Source organism: Hippocampus bargibanti, linkage group LG07 (assembly GCF_051943395.1).
Source record: "Hippocampus bargibanti isolate YZ-2025 linkage group LG07, ASM5194339v1, whole genome shotgun sequence".
Classification (NCBI taxonomy): Eukaryota; Metazoa; Chordata; class Actinopteri; order Syngnathiformes; family Syngnathidae; genus Hippocampus; species Hippocampus bargibanti.
Window position 1 is genome coordinate 24717831 of NC_142740.1, and position 20547 is coordinate 24738377.

Genomic DNA, 20547 nt, shown 5'->3' on the forward strand with positions numbered 1-20547 from the left:
AAACAATGAATCGGCACCGGATGATCGTGCCAGGTGTCCTTTTAAGTGTCATTGATTATAACGACCAGCACCTGCGAGGCTGCCGGCAGGGCTGACGTCGCTACCCGCTGGTCGCCATTCTGATCGGGACGACCAGCACCTGTGCAGGTGCAGGCGGGGCCGACAGCGCCCCCCGTTGGTCGCCAACCAGATCATGACAATGGCAAGACCTTTAATTTGATTTTTTTAGCAACACTGATTGCACCATGTTGCTATCATTTACTTGGGAATTGGAAATTTGTACAGCCGCTTTAGAAATGCGGGGTGTGACCTCATAATTACCAAATTAAACAAAAAAAAGATGTACTGTAAGTCTATAAGCCAGTGGTGGGCCATCAGGGCCAGCAAGGCCTTCTCTGCTGGCTAAAAATATCTATATTTTGTCCATGAATTCTTATTAAATAATTCAAAATTGTCTTTCAGCTTCCTTTCATTGCTTTTTCCCCATGTTGTGCTGCTTCCAGATGTGCGTTTTGATATTTAAGCATGGAACCAATGATATTTCAGCCAACATTTGTTACCGGCGTCAGAAATCTAACTGGACGCTTTCCCAATCAGTTCTGCAGGTTCTGGAGCACAAAAATCAATAACGAGGAAACAGTTGCTTAAACCAATCAGATTTTGAGTTGGCAACCCAAGTCCTCGAAGGCGGTGGCAAAGTCAGAGTGTTCGCAAATTATGATTGGATAGTAACTAGCCAATCATAGTATCACTAGCCGCTAGTGATAAGCGCATACTGGCCAGAGCTAGCACAAGGTATCTGTTGCGACATTCTTGTGTTGATTTAATAGCGATTTTGTCAACCCACAATGGCTGAAAGAGGAGAAGAAATGGATTTGGTTGCAGATGTGTTATTAAAGCCATTTTCAAGATGGACTACTTTTCAAGAATAGATGGACATTATTTAGAAAGGTTGGACAGCTCCAAAGCTAGCAAAATTAGCAAATAGCAATGCAATTTTTTTTGCGGTTATCATGAATCCACACGTTCATTGTAAAAATTTGAGCAGTTTAATGACAGTATTTCTTGAGTTTCTTCAAGTCACAAGTAATTTCCTGGTCTACGACATCCTTTCGTGGACGTGTGGTAAATCACACCACACTCGCAGCTGTGGAGTGATTTAGACATAGCACTACTGAAGGCCTAGGAGTTACATGCACAGCCCACAACTGCTATAAGCAAGCAAAATATTATATAAGGGCATATTCTGCACACACAGACCTGGATGAGAGAGATATTTTTTTAAATCACAATATCGTCCATTTTATATTACAATAATCATGTCCTACAATGTATTTTCAGTGAAGTTATAAAAACTGTTTAGCTTTTTTCATGTGATTTTTTTCAAGTGACATTAAACAAACCATTATCAAATGGGAAATGTGTCCAGTAGTACGATAACATGATATAAAATGAGGTATCACGCCCTGTCGTGTGAACACACTTTTAGGCTGCTCTACATGACAGCATGAGTAATGACCACTTTTTTTGCAAAACGAAATACATTAAGATCGGGCATTTTCCATGTGTTTTGCCCATATTTAAAATTTAATTGTTGTGATGCATCTGGTTAAGAGGTGTGTTGTTCTATGTAAATGCGCCCTCCCCACAACCCCTCCAGGGAGTAGACTGATGAAAAATGGTGGCCTCCTCCACATTAATTATCCAAATGGCTTCTTCTCTTGAGGGTGGCGGGCTTGCTGGAGCCTATCTAAGCTCTCTCTGGGCAGTAGCCAGGTGACTGATTGCCAGTCAATCGCAAACTGCTTCAATCATAACATGAATTTTTGAACCACTTCATCAATTAAAATTGTTGTAGCGGTCGCAATTGGAATCTGCTAGAAAACATGCTCCCCATTCTCATGTGAGTGAAAATAACAACAGGTCGATTTGCTAATTTAGATAGGTAGATGTGCTTATTATCATTATTATACACGACAGGGATGCATCTGGAAAAAAAATTAAAAAGTGCGCCAGTTGACCCCCTTATGTCTGAAAAGGGGTCCAAATTCTAAAATTGATGGGGCCTGATTCAACTAGAATGCCAAAGTGTACAAAACCGATTGAAATAAACCTACACACATTCATTGGAGCATGATATTTCTAAATTGCAAATGAAAAAAAACATTATTTGAGTCAAATCTATTTTTATTTTATAATTTTAATTCAAGTCAAAAAAAATCTTCTTACATAAAATAAGCAAACATGTTCAATTTTATTTCATTGCCACACAATCAATCCTGTGCTATTTTGATATTCTACGGTATCACAGGAAAGACAACGCTGAGCACTTTGCACAATATTTCTTACTAGTGTCTACTTAAAAAAAATGCTTTGAAGATTTCCAATGTGCTGCAAAACCTTGGAAATCGTTCCCATGATCCACTAAATTTGAATCATTAACAGCAGTTTGCTGCAATGAATTGACATTATCGTCCACAGATGTATTTGATTGTTTCTGTTATGTTTGTTTGCTACCTGATTTTAATGTATTTAAAATGTGTAAATGGCGCAAGGGCGCGACACAGATGCATCCCTGCATTGTATCAAACAGTGAATTGAGCGAAAGTATTATATGTGAACATACCTGTCCAAGTTTGAGGTAGAAAGTCTCGCTGAAGGTCTTACGGCTGAAGTACCAGAAACGTTCATTGGATGGATAAACCCTGACCAAAGTTTCCAACAGGAAGCGAACCGGCTCCACCACCTCAGTTACGACCAGGTCCACGGCCACCGTCATGTACACTTGCTTATCTGCACCAGACAAGAATCGGGGAAAGCGTTGGTAAGACATTACATGGCACGAACAAGAAACTATTTGAGACATTAAAAGGCTCAGACTGCAGTATGAAGGAAAATTGATGAAATATGTCCTTGAACCAAACGTTTTCACATCACATGCTGAGGATGCTTACACGTGTATGTGTTCTTGTTATGTACAGTATTCTCAAATAGACTGCTTGACCAATCTACCATCTCCCTGGATGTCAAACTCTAAGCTTTCCAGTCAGCAAGTCGTCACTGTCTTTAATTTCCTAACTCTGATGGATTCAGTGAGGCAAGCTTTCAGCCTGGCAGCCACGCTCGGCCTACCACCAGATCATAATGCGTAAATAGTTTCCCATTAACTAGAAAATCCAATCATGATAATATCCAATGTGAAAACTGGTACGTTTTAGGCTAAATTTAAACGACTCATTATGGCATTGCAGTACGCTAACTAATATTATAGCAAATAGGTTTTGGAACTGATTTTGTTGTCTAGGGAATTCCTGTGTTTTGATGTTCTCCCCCCTGTGCCTGTCTGGGTTGTCTCTATACACCAGCCATGCAAGCAAAGTTGGTTGGAGACTGAATTGCTTGTGAAAAGCTAGTCTGTCTGTGTCACTCTTGTCTAACATGCACCGTATTAGAGTGAATTTGAGTGAAAATGACAAAAAAAAAAAAAAACTGCCACTGGAGTGGACACATTTTTGCACGTTTGGCTGTGAATGAATCACTGATCCATACCCATAACATACCCTAACAGTCGTTAGAGATCTCCAAAACTAAAAGACAATGAAATTCAGACTTGTGTATAATGTAGATTTGGCTTTCAAAGAGGAAAAAAACAGCATCACACCTTTAGGCGCATCTTCATTGAGGGGCTGGAAAGCTGCAATGTTGGGGTTCCATATTCCTGTGATCACATAGGCCTTTCCATCAGAGGTCTTCCCCATCGACTCCTGTTCAAGAAATGTATCTCTGTAACTTTATCAAACTCACTACAGTACAATGCTTTGCGCTGTTAAATACAAAGTAAAACAAATACATTTTGGATGCTTGCAAAGGCTAATATGTTATGCAGTATTCCACATAAAAACAAAATCATTTAATAGTTGATAAATCATCTGGTCATTCAGAGATTAAATGCACGATTGTCCTGTACTCACCATGTCTAGAAGATGCATGTCGCTATTGCAAACCTTCTGTCCTGGACTCAGGAGCATTCCAAAACACCTGGAAAAGAGACACGGGAACTTTGTGCGTTTCAATGATTAGAAGCCATCATTCATTCTTTTATTTTGCATTGTTAATCAACTGGAACAGTCGTGAAAGCCCTATCGCGGTAAATAAGGAATGCATTGTAGAGCAAGGACAATATTTCAACATTGCTAAGCCAAAATATTCTTATCCCGTAACTGCAAAGTGTCCTTGACAGTTTTGAAATGTTCCCTTCCACAAGGGGGCTTATAAATACAATGTATTATTATTATTATTATTAGTAGTAGTAGTAGTAGTAGCGGTAATAGTGGTAGTAGTGGTAGTGGTGGCAGTGGTGATAGTGGTGGTAGTGGTGGTAGTAGTAGTAGTAGTGGTGTTAGTGGTAGTAGTGGTGGTAGTGGTAATAGTGGTAGTAGTAGTGGTGGTGGTGGTGGCATTCACATTAGCATTCGTATTATTATTATTATTATTATTATTATTATTATTATTATTATTATTATGACAGCATAATACTTAGCATATTGGTTTGTTTTTTTACAACAACAAATGTGGCATAGCAAATCTCTTTTCCTTAAGTACGGTATATTAAAATTGCAGTAAAGAATGTACATCTGCAATAGTATTTCATTCTTGTGAACAGCAAGTTATAGTATTGTTCTTCAAGCTTAGGCTGCCATCCAGTGGCTAGAATGGGAATATTTCAACAAAAAAATGTAACCTAATGATTATTTCAGACCCAGTTAAGAATAGAAAGGACGACTCAAGTGTATTAATCAATGACTTTCAAGCTGGATTCACTGAGCAATGTCCACAGATAACAGCTCACAGATATTTTCAGACAATCCAAAGAAAGACATTGATGATACTGTGGCACGAAGAAGGGGGAAAAAAAGCAAACAGAATTGCCCACTGGCTGAGGAAGAAAAAGGCCAAGTGCCTTCTGGTGAGGGAAATTGAAGGTAAGTGGCTGGGCGGGCAAAGTAACGGGGGCTGAGTTTGACCCAATTCTCTGGTCCAGGCATAAAGGCTCAGGGCATGAGTGCAATAGATGTAGGCTGCGGGAATTGGTGCAAGCCCACAACAGTATTCTGTCATGGAATTGTGTTTGATGATGCTCTTTAAAAAGACATATTATTTTTATTGTTGTTGTTCTAACACTACCGTCCTAAGCAACAGGAAATCATGACGGATTCTCACATGAAAGGTTGCCAGGTGGTGGTAACGCAACACCTATGTTGAGTTGTATTAACCCATTCACTGGCATTCGCAAATGTATTTGGGAATTGAAAATATGACGTAGAGCGCCATTTCTGAATTTGCTCGGGTTTTGTTTTTTGTTATTGGGTGCCGATAAAGCTCTGGTATGACCTCTGGCAATGTTTTTTCCTTCCACGAAGGGGCAGCATTTCCTTTTTTTCCATGTTAGTGCTTTGTTACAGTTTCAGCTGTTGTTAAAGTATGTATGTATTGCATTGTATTTTGGACAGCCGCCCTCATTTCAAGCTTATATAACTCCAGACCTATATAATTTAGGAATTAACTCCTTTTTTCATGAAAGAAGACAGTCTAAGGTGCAATGAATGTTTATGGAGTCCTAGAACTCAATATTCTGTGGGTCCTGGAATTCAAGTAACAATGAAAAAAAAAATTCTGGCACTGGAGTGGACACCTTTTTGCATGTCTGGATTATTATTGAGAAGCAGTGATTTACGCAAAGTGTGGATCAGAAGTGTGGATCCAACTGGTTGTCTTTTTCCGCTAATCAGTAGCCAAGAAGTAATTCTCTGCACCCAAACGGTTGATGACCCCTGGTATAGACGGTTACTTATTACATCAAAAAGGTGTTATTTTATTCTTTTGAAGCAGTACAGGACTGGATTTAGCAGATTTTACTACTATATAGCAAAACGGCTCACCTGTCAACTAGTTCTATACCTTGCACTTGTGTCTAGTTACAAAAGATAAAGCAGACTATAATACACCTAGTAGCAAGGGATTAACATTGTCATTGGTGCATGGTCATAAGATCAAGGCAAGCGTTATCCGTTTTTGTTGTGTGCCACACATGCACAAAGGGAGACATTTTCCCATACTTCTGAGAAATGTAAACTTTCTTTGCCCATTTGGGTGGACTTGTAAACACATTCAAGAGCCGTGTGGGAAGGGACAAAAAAGCCATAGAAGGTAAAGTGACTCAAGAATGTTTATGTGTAATAGTCACTATCACTTGTGTGCTTCTCAAGGATGTAATCAAGACATCTCGTCCATTTTGTTAATACTTCCACAACGATGAAGACTCTGAACTCAAATAAACACATTAATAATGGAGTGCAGCGTTCAGTTTGCGCCACACGACGTCTGCAGTTGAAGGTGGGATCAAAGAAGGGAACAACCGGCAAATCAAACTATGCATGATAATCAGAATCAGAAAACCATTATTCGTCCCACAATGGGGAAATTTGCAAAACATTGCCAGAGGTCAGACCAGACCTTTATCGGCACCCAACAAGAAAAAAAACTAAACCCAATCAAATTCGGGAATGGCGCTCTATGTCATATTATTAATATTCACTAGATCGCAGAAAAATAATATTCATTGGAACAAAGAAAACAGCTTTTGAACAGCCATTTTGAGGGGCATCAAATACACGGCTGTGTGTTGTGCTTGGAAAATTGCGGAAATTGTCACACCTAATGGTCAAATAAACTACCACATTGGCTCTCACCTCTCAATTCTGAGCTCTTTGTTGCTAATTTGCTGGACAGTAATCAGGACTTTCTTCTGAACATTCTGTCGCAATTTGAAGTACAATTTGTCTCTGTCCTTGGGGACTGGGCTGTGAAAAGAAAGAGAGACTGCATTATTCAACATAATCCTACAAGCGCTTGTCAGAAAGTATCGTACCTTGCATTTAGTCCTAGGGGGTAATAAGAGTACAGTACGAGTACTAGCATTCACTATTCAGTCCACCCGCCAAAATTAACTGTATTCCATTATGGTACAGTTACGAAAAAAAAAGTAATAAATATAAATCTGAGTACAATTATAACTATTCAATTTGGGATTATTTTGCATGCTTGCATCATCTGCATGTTTATTTATTTCAGCGCTACAACAGGGGAAAGTGTCTATTTACAGTATTTGGTTCAATGGGCCGCCCGCATAAGGTAGAAGTAAAATTCGATTGCTTGACTGCTACTGGCAAAAACTTCTGTGATTTAAAATTTTAAAATTTCAATTTTGGTTGCTCTGGTTTCCTTGGTTATTTGAAAATCCATGCATATTGACAAATATTCAGAGAACCAACAAGTACAAGCATATACAGTTTATCTTGGTCAGTCAAGAATTGGAGGTTTCCTCACACCTATCACATTTGAAATAATCCACATGTAAAAAAGCTAAAAATGCAGTTTTTTGAGTAAATTTGCCCCGGAATCAAATCTAAACAAATATCTTAAATCATTTTAACTCATTCAATGCCAGACATGTGCAACTATGTGTCCACTCCAGTGCCAGGGTTTTTGTCATTGACACTCGAATGCCACGACCCACAGAATATTAAACATTCAATGCAGCGTTACAAACCTGAGACTTTCTTCTTTCATCATAAAAAACGAGTTAATTCCTAAATTACATGGGTCTGGAGTTATACGAGCTTGAAATGAGGCTGGCTGTTCAAAATACAATGCAATACATACATCATGGTTTATATAGTGCTTTAACAACAGCTGTACCTGGGACAAAGCGCTAACGTGGAAAAAAAGGGAAATGCTGTCTCTTGTGGAAAAGAAAAAAACATTGCCAGTGGTCTGCCCAGGGCTTTATCGGCACCCAAACAAGAAAAAAACTAAACTCCTAAAATTTAGGAATGGCGCTCTACGTCAGATTTTCAATTCCCTAATACATTTGACATTTTTATTTTACTATGCTTAGAATATCTTGTTTTTCTATCCTTTCACCCCCCACCCCGCCCCATACCCTTTCAAATTGCTGCTGTGGACTGCAAATTTCCCCAATGTGGGACGAATAAAGGTTTTCCGATTCTGACTCATGAATGACAGTGAATGAGTTAAATATACCCAGTATGACTGGACAACAAAATACCAGGTTTCTCTTTGTAGACTGAATCTGAAATGAAAACAGTTGAAATGAAATGAACCGCGTAACAATTCTTTACAGATCAAGGATATTTTTCAGTCAACAAGAAAAATTGGATACGATAAAATAATAAACCACAGATTTTTGTTTGCATTAACGTTATAACCTGCTCTTCAACCATTGCACTTGTTTTCTGTATTTGTTTTATGTCTAACTGATTTAAATGTTTGCATACATAGAATACATTAAAGGACAACCGACGTCCCCGGACAAGTTGTGTCCATAATTTGTAAAATCACTTCAAATGACTTCTACTGAGCGTATTTTAATAGGATTGCACCGCATATAGCTATATTTTACGTTTTAAGACTCATGCTGAATATTCAGGAAGTCTTGTGTTTGAGTTGGTGACGAGTCCGTACGTGACGTCACGAAAGGACCACCGACTGACCGTGAAAAGGACGCATTGTCGCATTGTCCTTCCATCACGTCAATGTATTTTGCTGTACTGTTTTTTTTGAAAACCTTGTGTTACACCCAAAAGCTGCCAGAGGGGGTTGGTTCAAGCGCCATTTAAGAATTTGTCAGCCTGTGGAAACGGAGGTGGCCACAGGATGTTGCCATTTTGTGCCTCTTTTTTTTTTTGTAAGAGATTGTCCCCCAATGTTGCCTCAAAATGGCCCAAATAAATTATTTAATCGATTGCAAACATGTATGGATTGGATTGGATTTGCCTTTATTAGTCTCGCAGTGGAGAAATTTACATTTCACAGCAGCAAAGTTATGCTTTGCTCATCAGGACTATTTGAATCCTATTCATAACCGAATGTTTAACAAGAAAGCATATTCTCCGAATCTGAAGCCATTGTTTTGATTCACAAGCAATGCAAGACGTCTTGGCGTGACGTCATGAACTGGGGGCGGGACTTTCTGAAAATGCCCAATTCGCAGCTCAATTTTTTGCAGATTTTGGACACTTTAAGTCATTTTGATTGGTGTTTTGCATTTGACTAAAAATATCATACTGCATGTTTTGGGTATTTTAGATGCCATAAAACGTTTATCTGGTGTCAGTTAAAAAACAAAAAAGTGACGGCGGTTGTCCTTTAAGCTTGTACGGCAGAATTATTGGATTGGATATGCCTTTATTAGGCTCACAGTGGAGAAATTTACATTTCTCAGCATGTTGTCATGGTGAATGCTTACACTTTCAAGCCTGATAACATTTAGTCGGTTTTAACATATATTTGAAATGTATTAATTTTTACTCTATGTATTGCCAAAAATACCTGAAGTTGCCCTTGCCATCGTCTTCCTTAATCTCCAGAGAGACTGTAAAAATGAAGAGGTCACTATCAAAAGGACTCAACAGCGGTGTGTCTCTGACATCGGTTGGCCGTGAAGAGCGGCGAAAGGCTGTCGAGAAGCTATACAAGATTCGACTGACCTACATTGAAAAAGAGAAGAGTAGATCACAACCTAATTAACATCATTTGGACTCAAATATAAAAACACCAATTAATAAAAGTAAGAGGAGGACGTGAGTTGGTGAGGAAGACAAAGGCCCTTACGAAGAGAACGACGTAAAGCAGAGGATAGCAAAAAGGGCCAGAGTGGAGAAAGAAAAAGCATAATCAAGAAGTGGGAGATGACCAGCTCCATGTATTATCTTGGATTAAGTGAGTTTATCACCTAAATAAATGTGCAAACTCTTGCTCAATTAGAACCTCAGTACCGTGATACCTTGGCTTACGAATTTAATTGATTCCCAGACAGAGTGTGTTAGGCGAAAAGTGTGTATCCTAAAAATTAATGTCCGAAAGGAAACCATTAAAATGAGAATAATCCGTTCCGAGTTCCCCTTAAAACATAATTTTCTACTTTCTAACTTTCTAAGTCCTAAAACTACACAAAATATACCTTATTTTATGTCTAATAAATGTGCTATGGTATTATAATTAAAGAAATAAACTGTACAAAAAAGATGTTTTGGATTGGATTTGGATTTGCCTTTATTAGTCTTGAAGTGGAGAAATTTACATTTCACAGCAGCAAAGTGATGAAAGGAATGAAAGTAGAAAAAAACAAAATGCAGAAGCTGCTGGAAAGGCAGCCACTCGCGCGGCGCCGTCTTGAAGTCAAAAGCCCAAAAAAAACTAAATAAATAATATGACAACATAAACACAAAATGACTACACAAAGACAAAGAGAGTCATTCATTCTTAAGCACTTTCTGTACCCTCTTTGTTACATGAAGCAGTTCTAGATGAAAGAGGAGAGGATCAAAGCGTCCTTCCACCAGTGGATCAGGGACATCATGGTGGAATGTGCACGTCAACTACAGCTAAATGTTGAAAGCAAACACACAGCTGTAGCATCCATTGACGATGATGTAGCATCTCATCACTCCTGTCCCAAATAAATCTGCTTCAATTGCTCATCAAGCCATGCATCCATCTAGCCGCCTTTGTGATTGTGATTATTGATAGAATGGAGTGTGCGGTTTCATTAGCATTAAACACTTAATGAGGAAAGTAGCCTTCTTCTTTCACCATCTTGCGGAATGATCCCTTGGAGGTGCTTCGTCTGCGATAATTTTACCTTTTTCCTCATCAATTGTGTTTTGTTTAGCCGAGTTGATAGCTTTTTGCATCATGTGTACAGATGGCTTGTGCGGGTTATTTGTGGAGCCTGATTGATGGGATATTTTAACCTTCCAGTCTAATCTCTGCTTTTGAACTATCAAAGTTGAAAAGAGTCCAAATTTCACTGTTTTCTATCCGTTTTTTCACCATTTCACTTTTTTTTTCAATTTTGTTTTTTTGTTTCAAGCTCTGTCGTCTCCCTTTCGTGTGTGTGTTTTCTCAATCTCTCTCTGTCGTCTGCATGTCTCTGTTTAATGTTTATCGCCACTCACTGCTGCGTTCTTGATCAATCACGTGGCTTTAACCGAAGACGCCATTTTGTTTTTGGGAGAACGGCCTCACTCTTTCTCTGTCTTTAACACCCACGCCCTCACTGCTGCGTTCTTGACCAATCACGTGGCTTTAACCGAAGACTGAGGGTGGGGAATAGAGGACAAAACAGTCGGCCACCATTTTCTTGTTAGCAGAACAGCCTCGTTCGCGAACGACACATCACTCATTGTGGCAGCTCCGTGTGTATCCCGAAAAATAGTTCGTATGCCAAGGTAAAATTTTCATAAATGTAAGGTTCGTAAACAAAAAACTTCGTAAGCCAAGGGGTTCGTAAACCGAGGTATCAGTGTATATACATTTTGTGAAGTGAGAAAAAGAGCACTTGTCTGCAGTGCGTGTGTAAATCCACCTTACCGCTTCCTTTATGTGGCAGGAGAAGACGTGAATTTGGAAGTCTTCAGAGCTTCGATAACTCTCAGTGAAGCAAAAGCAGTCACTTTCCACAGAGTCATCTCGCCCACGAGCACAAAAAAGGACCTTGTATATGGGGAAGGTGCAAATCTCTGTACCTGAAGCCTGGTCCACAACTCTGTAGAAAGTTATGAAGAGGGTCATTTTCAAAGAAGACTTAAAAAATTCACTGCTAGGCAATGTGCAAACGTGTTCATTTCAGTGCCAGGGTTTTTGTCATTGTCACTCAAATTCCATGTCGGAAAAGATGAATGAGAGAAATCAGAGAATATCAACTGTTGAGAATTAGAAATTTGAAAGATTTGGGCAATATTAAATCGAAACAATAAATTGAAAATAACATTTGCGATTAATCTGACAATTGATTATTTGGCGATTAATCCGTTAACTCATTCACTGCCATTCACTGATTTATTTGGGAATTCAAAATATGACGTAGATCGCCATTCCCGGATTTGTTCGGGTTTTGTTTTTTTCTTGCTGGGGTGCCGATAAAGCGCTGGCCACATCTCTGGCATTTTCCCCTCCACAAGGGGGCAGCATTTCCCCTTTTTTTGGATTGGATTGGATATGCCTTTATTAGTCTCACAGTGGAGAAATTTACATTTTTCCATGTTAGCATTTTGTTCCAGATTCAGCTGTTGTTAAAGCCCTATATAAACCAATATGTAAGTATTGCTATGTACAGTAAAGTCTCGTTATATCGATATCGGATATATCGATAGTCCATGTTATATCGATACTATTTCTATGCACGCACGGAGAAAATTACATGCAAACAGGGTCGGATATATCGATCGTCCCGGTTATATCGATATTTTTTCGGACTCCCTTGAATATCGATATAACGAGACTTTACTGTATTTTGGACAGTTGCCCTCATTTCAAGCTCACATAACACCAGACCTATTTAATTGAGGAATTACCTCTTTTTTCTGATGAAAGAAGAGAGTCTATGTTTCTAACACTGCACTGAATGTCTAAGTAGTCCTAAAACTTAACATTCTGTGGATCCATTTAAGTGACTGATAATGACAAAAAACCTGGTACTGGAGTGAACACATTTTTGTACATCAGGCAGTGAATGAGTTAAGATTAATTCAATTGAATCTTAAAGAACATGCCAAATGTTTCTGATTGATAACAAACATCAATCCAAAACAATCTGATTTCTTGATCCATTCACAAAGTACAGCGGAAATCCATGGCCTATTTTTTTGTATTTCCTGCCAACGAGAAATAAACCGAAAAAAAAGAAAAGTATTTGTGACTGGAGTCAATTTTCTATGACAAAATGGGTTACCTCACGGAGCCCTCCGGTCCACAAGGTACATGCAGGGTGATGGGGATCGGGATGGCACTCTCAGCCCGCAAGGTCGCCATTGCCCTCTGTGCCTCAGCTTCATTACGAGGAGCTTTGACCCAAGTGCAGCCCAAGTAGGACAGCTTGTTGAATTGCACGCTGTCTTCCTCTTGAGTCGTGGGGCTCGCCGGTGCTGGACAGGGTGATGATACCTCTGATGGCAGACGTATTTTTTAGTACTGATCTGACTTACTCTCATTTTGACTGACAAATATAAGGTTCATCATAAATGGGGTTACGGTACTCTGATGGTAACAAAGAGCCATTTTCTATTTTAACTAAACACTTGTGGTTTAATGAAGAAATAGCAGGCAACAGATGAAAACAAATGGTGAAAATATCAAGGTGAAAAAAAGACGACAGAATGGCACAGGATGTTCGAGCAGTTCTGTAAAACTTTGCAAACAGGAAGCAGAACAATGAGCACAGAAGAAGGACTTCCACTGCTGGCTGACTTTTATATGATACGACTTTAACCGTTTCCTTTCAGTTCACTCAGCAGTAGGGAAGCAGCAGACCGGTGCAGTCATTTTTTTTTAATCAGAAACCATGACACTTGTGTGGTTTGCAACAGAATACTACCTGATGGTTGGCGCTGCAGGACCTGAACTTCTGGGTAGATGTGCTTTTCCATCTTTTCCACACTACTCTTCTCCACCTTCACTTCCTCATCGTCTTCGTCATCCTCATTATCATCATTATTATCAGCATCATCTAGTACCTCCTCCATTGCTTTCTCCAACTGCTCACTACCATTCCAAGACGTCTGGTGGAGGAAGTAACATGAAAGTTGAAGTATAGGCAGTAGAGACACATGGAGATCGACATAGAAGAGGAAAGAGGTTGCCGGATTGTAATAATAATATTAATAATAATAATACATTTAATTTCTAAGCGCCTTTCAATAATCTTCAATAAGGACAAGCAGGATTGATACTTAGATGAATCCACTAGACGTTTATTTAGGCGTCTCATAACTATCAAACAGTTGACATTTTACACTGATAATATTTTGAGGGGAAATCGTTGACCAATCCAAAATTCCAAATGTACCCATTGTGGGACGAATAAGGGTTGAGGAAAGTATCATGACTCATCTTGTCCTCAATTTCTTAATGCTATTATACACAATTTTCCACTTTTGTGGGGGATTCGGGTTCAGAGCACAAAGATGAAACGAGTGTAGATGATGTGTAGAAAGTCAAAATACAAATTGAACAAAGATAAAACCATCTTAAAAAAATAAATAAATCAAGCATCTTTTTGACATCTTTGGCTAGTTCTAAAATACAATTGAAATCTAAGACAGGGTTGACAGTGTTTTACCTGCTCCATGATCATGATTTAACTTTTTGCCAAAGCAAATATTGTCAGCAGCATCCAGTACGCTTGCCAAAAGAGTATTTTGAAAAAGCTAATTCATATGGCCAAGAGGATCATGTATTGATGCTGTTAGTCTTATCTATATGGTGGGATGTGGTTCTGACCTTGAGCTTCGGTTTTCCCTCCGAGGCTTGCGGTGATCCATTAGCATTGTGCTGTACCAGAACAAACTCCTCACTGGTGACCGTGGCCACAGACTCTGTGGAACTGCTGACTTTGTGCAAAGAGGAGCCGTCATCCATAGCTGAGTCTTCTTCCCAGGAAGTGCAGGAGGGAGCTGAGTTGAATCTCTCCCCTCTCCTCCCCAGTCCCGCTTGTTCTGGGTAGAAAAGAAGCCTGTGTTACAGTTTCAACTTAAAGGTCTTGCTACATGTGGCACTTCTGAAACGAAACAGCATAAATGTATATACATATAAATGTGTGTTGTTTGCTAGCTATATAGCTATCTAGCTAGTTAGATAGTTGGATTGTTGGATAGGTAGATAGCTAGGTAGGTAGTTGGATAGGTAGATATGTAGCAATCTAGGTAGCGATCTAGGTAGCTAGCTAGGTAGGTAGGTAGGTAGCTAGTTAGGTAGGTAGGGAGCTAGCGAGGTAGCTAGTTGAATAAGTATATAGGTAGCTAGCTAGGTAGGTAGCAAGTTATATAGGTAGATAGTTAGCTAGATAGGTAGGTAGCTAGTTGGATTGGATTGGATTGGATATGCCTTTATTAGTCTCACAGTGGAGAAATTTACATTTCACAGCAGCAAAGTGATGAAAGGAATGAAAGATGCATAGATACTAGATAGGTAGCTAGATAGGTAGCTAGTTGGATAGATAGATAGTTAGTTAGCTAGGTCTTTAGGTAGCTAGGAGGCTAGTTGGATAGGTATATAGGTAGCTAGCTCGGTAGGTAGCTAGTTAGGTAGCTAGTTGGAGAGGTAGATAGGTAGGTAGCTAGCTAGGTAGCTAGCTAGAAGGATAGACAGACAGACACCCAGAGTAAAAGTACAAAAGCAGAACTACATTAAAAAAATGTTGGGTCATATCATAAACACAGAACTTCAGGGTGAGTGGGCTTCTTCAGTTGGCTGGATATGGGTCATTGTTATTTTTTTCCCCTCTATGTTGTTTAACAGTGTGGCATAATATGATGAATACAGTGGGGAAAATATTGTGATAAAATAATACCACAAACCTGGTTACACATGTACAGTGTAATCAGGACAATGTGACACTCTTAATGAGGTAAGTAGTAGAGATGGCTCAAGCTGTCCTACACGTGCTGCATTGAAGGAATTTGCTGCTATTTGGACGGCAATTCCTATCTGGATAAGAGACAACACATAGGAGTTTGTTTTCATTCATTCCAGACACATGATTTTATTTACGTACACCGTGACGATTGATTTTTCAGACAGTCATACCAACAGAAGGACAGCAACTGCATCATGTGCTCCAATCATACTTACTGAATTATAGCAAGTGGCATGAACAATCCAGGCGATTAATGGATCACAAACTGAAGGGGCTGGCATGGAGAATCTAACCAGATGAGGAATGCAGATCGCAACAGCAAATGTTGGGAAAATGTGAAATATTTTACGGACTACTTTTCCACACCCCCTTTCTTTGAGTGCGGACGTGGTTTGTTATTGAGTGGAGTACTTTTGCTCTTATGGGACCGAAAAAGACCCCACTACAGGCTAGTGTTAAGCCGAAGAAGACACAAAAGAAAATTACGGTCAAGCAGAAGAAGGAGATCATCGAAAAACACGAACAAGGAGTGCATTTGTGTGACTTAGCGTCCCAGTACCAGTACGATAAATAGACCATTGCTAACATCCTTAAGAACATGGAAGCTATTAAGAGGGTGTGTGTGGCTAAGGGGGAATTGTGTTGTCTAAGCAACAGTCTCAGGCAATAGAAGTGATTGAAAAACTGTTGATTTTGATAAACAAAAAGAAGCTATCAGGGGACAGTGTGAGTGAGGGTATTATCGCAGAGAAAGCACGGCAACTTCACTCGGTTATCATCAGAGGCAACTACATCAATGACCATCACAAAGGTAAATAAAACGGCTTTATTATAAACTCAAGTTTATTTATTTAATTACAATACATAGCACATGTATTATACATAAAATAATGTATATGTTGTGTCGTTTTCAGGCTTATTTAGTAGAAATTTATTTTTATGGGGACCTGGGAATGGATTATTCTCATTTTAATGGTTTCTTATGGGAAATAAATGTTCAGCAGACGAACTGTTCGCCTTACACACACTTTCTGGGAACCAATTAAGTTTGTGAGCTGAGGTATCACTGTATATATAAAGTACATTTTTTGCACTTCTGGTGAAAAGGATACATTTGTTGTTTTGACATGAATATACACAACCCAACGTTGATGTGGCAGTTTATACCATATCAATGTTCTGCTCATTCCAAGAATATAAATCTACTGCGAAGTCTCCCTCTCTTTATCTTGTAGAATTTGTTTTTGTTAAAATACTGAATGATTTATCTGCGATGCGGTGTGATGATGATAATGGGAGCTATTTGCAAACGGAATGCAGTCATCATTCTCCCTACAAAGTACATTGGCACAACTGAACTAAACTGGGAGATGAGGGTTTATGTCATGAGAAGCCTTCATTTGCTCCGCTAGCACAGCTCGCAACATTGCAACCAAACCTCTACTTGATGTAAGTGGAAACACTGTGTGGTACACAATTTTTTGAAGCTAGGCAACGACTCAATCTCAAAATACACTGAACTAACAAGAAACATTGCATCAGCGAGGGTGTGTGTGCGTGTTTTAGACAGTACATAAGGAGTGCCTATCCCAACACGTAAGTTCAGAAACAGGAAATCGGATGGAGACATGACAAATTCATTCATCCATTTTCAAGAGCGCTTGTTCTCATTTGTGTCATATGAAAGCTGGAGCCTATCACAGGAGGGTGTTGGCTTGTTGCCCGAACTCCAGCTGGAAATAAGTTTGATTGAAATTTTAAGTATCAAAAATACTCGTGGTGTGGTTACTTTGCATTCCTCTGTATCAACCTACAGTAAATGGAAAACATTGTTGTTGCAACCTGTATTCTGCATTGAGGCAGGACACAATATCTGCATGGATTTGTATTAATGTGAGGTACATTAATACAAGTGCGAGCAGATACTGTATCCCGCATGTCATCAAATGACAGAGCACCATACCATGGTAAATAGAAGTTAATAAATTTGTTCTACCAGTGTGCTCCTCATTTTAAAATAAATTGCACAAAATATAATCTATATATAAACATGCAACATTAAATAGTTTTTCTGTGTCATAACTATGGAAGTCAGGAAAGGTGGCACGATGATTGACTGGTAAGCACATCCGGCTCAATGTGTAGAGGTCTAAGGTTCAATTCCGGCTCAAGCCTTCCTGTATGGACTTTGCATATTCTCTCATGCCAGTGAGGCTTTTCTGCGGGTACTCTGGTTTTCTCCCAGATTCCAAAAACATGCATGGCAGGTTAACGTAAAACATTAAATTGGCCGAGGTGTGGTCGTGAGTACGAATGGTTGTTCGTTAATGTGTGTGCTGCAATAGTTCAGGGTGGACAACGCCTACTTCTAGAGGAGATACCCACGTGCATTGTAATGATAAGCGTATCAAAAAAAGGATGGGTTGAATGAATGAAGTCAGCTCTCAGTCGGATAGGAGTGGTCCATCGATCAAAAGGTTTCTTCAGCCGTCATCTGTAGTTCTTTGAAGGTGTCGGACGTTTCGTTTCTTATCCAAGATGCTTCTTCAGCGAACTAAAGTCTAGCTGGTAGTTTCGGCCCTATATATATCCCTACTGTCCAGACGTGGCGGTGCCGGACTCTGCTATGTAAAGAAGTACAGATGACGGCTGAAGAAACCTGTTCATCGATGAAGTCAGAAAAGTTAGTTAGAAAACGTTTTCAACATTTATAGTGTGATAAACTATTGTTAACAGTATTATATATTCTGACACGTTGGTTAAGTGAACGAATCAAACTATAAATCCATGGTTTGCTTTGCCTCATTAGTAAATGTGTTAATCCATTCTTGTCTGCAATCATTGACGAAGCTTCTCTTTGCATCATCTTCATCGTCTTTTTCGTCGCCACCATTATCATCGGAATGATCAGCAGCAACACAATTAGAAGATGGAATTAAAATGCGATAATCAAGTAGACTCAATACAGATCAATCAGGACCATACTTCTCGAGTTCAGAATGTAAACAATGCAAAATTAGCGATCGAGAAGATACCTCCGCAAATTAGTATTTCTCAGTGCAAGAGTGCCAGATCTAGATCCGTATGAAAGCTGCAGATTTGCAGTGTGAAAGGACAGGTGAGTACAGGTTAATCAGGAAGTTGCAACCAGTGCCAGGCTGATGGGTTGCTAGCTTACGTCGAAAGCTAATGTTTCGCTAACGCAAACCAGTTCGAAGTCCAAAACATTGGCTCCTTTTTTTGAGGAGTCACAGACATCATAGCAAAACCCAAACCGTCCTCCAGAAAGAAAACAAAAAAGGAAGTCAAAACGTTTAATGAGCTAAAACGTCACGCAGTCTTTGAATATATGCACATTTGTTGATAAACAAGCTGTCAACTTACTTGCTTGAAGCGATGAGGAGTTGCCTGTTAGCTGTCAAGACTTTGCCGAAGATCGTGCGTGTAGACAGGATGCCTCACTCCATGGGCCAAATGCACACTTTCCTGTTGTTAGGTGACTGGGATCATGGGGCTGTTGCGCATGTGCACTCGAGTTAAAATGTGAACGTCAAATTTAAAATACTATAGACATAATTATTTAGAAAATGTACAGTTGGTGTTATATACTTTTTAACTTAATGTGCTCTGCCTTTATGATCTCGGTGGGACTTCAATTTACGCTTGTGTAAATTGGAGACATACCCGCGAATTATAAATTGTTGAAATTATCTATCTATCTATCTATCTATCTATCTATCTATCTATCTATCTATCTATCTATCTATCTATCTATCTATCTATCTATCTATCTATCTATCTATCTATCTATCTATCTATCTATCTATCTATCTATCTATCTATCTATCTATCTATCTATCTATCTATCTATCTATCTATCTATCTATCTATCTATCCCATAAAATAATTCAACCAGTGATTAACCTAACCCTTAATCCGTAAAGAATAATACTAAATAGATTACCCTTTTACGCATTTGATTGTTCTTATGCAATCATTATGAATCAGTGCAAAAAAAGGCTAGGAAAGTTCATTTGCATCTCAAACTTAAAAAGCTTGTAAAACAAAAGTAGAAGAAAGTTATTTCATAAGATGTATGCACTACAATAATTCATAAATACAATTCAGATTTTAATCAGGTAATGATAAAAATGCTAATTTTTGTTTTTACATGCTTACACCACACATCCATTTGCATTAATTTTAATGTAGAATATTTTAGAGGAAATTGTCACAAACCAAAGCTGTTGTCAGTAACACAACTAACAGAAAACTAATCGCAAACATCCTTTGAATGAATGACAAATCTTTATTTGTCAAAATGTATAACTGTCGCATGTTACTGATCATATGTATGTTGATTTCTCTATCAACAGTTAAAAATATGCTTTTGTTGGATTAACGAGTAGCTTCATAATTTAGTAGATAATTCAAGTGACAAAATGATTCTTTGTAACAAAAACATTTTCCCCTGACTTTGTGTATGTACTTTTATACGCATGTCACGTAACTTTATACATTTATTTACCATCACTCACACAAAGTAAACATTTTTTTGCATCAAGGTATGACGGGGTATGTAAACATGACATTGCTATTACCAATTGTGTGATTTTACACAAAAAAAGAATCTAAAAGGTTGTGGACTCTGACAACAATAATCAACAAATTCAATACTCAGGACGATCACAGCGACATTGTTGCTCACAAAGAAAATACAGTGATACCTTGGCTTACAAATTTAATTGGTTCCCAGAGAGAGTAAGGCGAAAAGTGTGTATCCCAAAAAATTATTTCCCATAGGAAACCATTAAATTGAGAATAATCCGTTCCCAGGTCCCCATAAAACATAATTTTCTACTTTTTAATTTTCTAAGCCTTAAAACTACACAAAATATACCTTATTTTATGTCTAATAAATGTGCTATGGTATTATAATTAAAGAAATACTCTATACTAAAGTCGTTTTATTTACCTTTGTGATGGTCGTTGATGGCTTGATGTAATGGAGTGGCCGGTTTCATTAGCATTAAACACTTGATGAGGAACAT

At 38.7% G+C, this 20547-nt stretch overlaps 1 protein-coding gene across 2 annotated transcripts in view; it reads right to left on the minus strand.

Annotated features, from left to right (window-relative positions):
• rabgap1l (RAB GTPase activating protein 1-like) overlaps positions 1-18977 on the minus strand; it is a 132309-nt gene extending 113332 nt beyond the window's left edge. The window contains exons 1-11 of one of the 2 annotated variants that reach the window (XM_089000308.1): positions 18881-18896; positions 15438-15567; positions 14362-14576; positions 13457-13640; positions 12815-13028; positions 11455-11629; positions 9412-9569; positions 6750-6860; positions 3972-4038; positions 3662-3764; positions 2627-2793 (exon numbers count right to left, since the gene is read on the minus strand). In XM_089000308.1, coding sequence (XP_088856434.1) covers positions 2627-2793; positions 3662-3764; positions 3972-4038; positions 6750-6860; positions 9412-9569; positions 11455-11629; positions 12815-13028; positions 13457-13640; positions 14362-14499 — 1317 coding nt within the window. In that variant the 5' untranslated portion in view covers positions 14500-14576; positions 15438-15567; positions 18881-18896. Of the gene's footprint in view, positions 1-2626; positions 2794-3661; positions 3765-3971; positions 4039-6749; positions 6861-9411; positions 9570-11454; positions 11630-12814; positions 13029-13456; positions 13641-14361; positions 14577-15437; positions 15568-18880 lie in introns of both variants that reach the window. The other variant, XM_089000307.1, reaches the window with a different exon arrangement.
• Positions 18978-20547: the final 1570 nt, after the last annotated feature.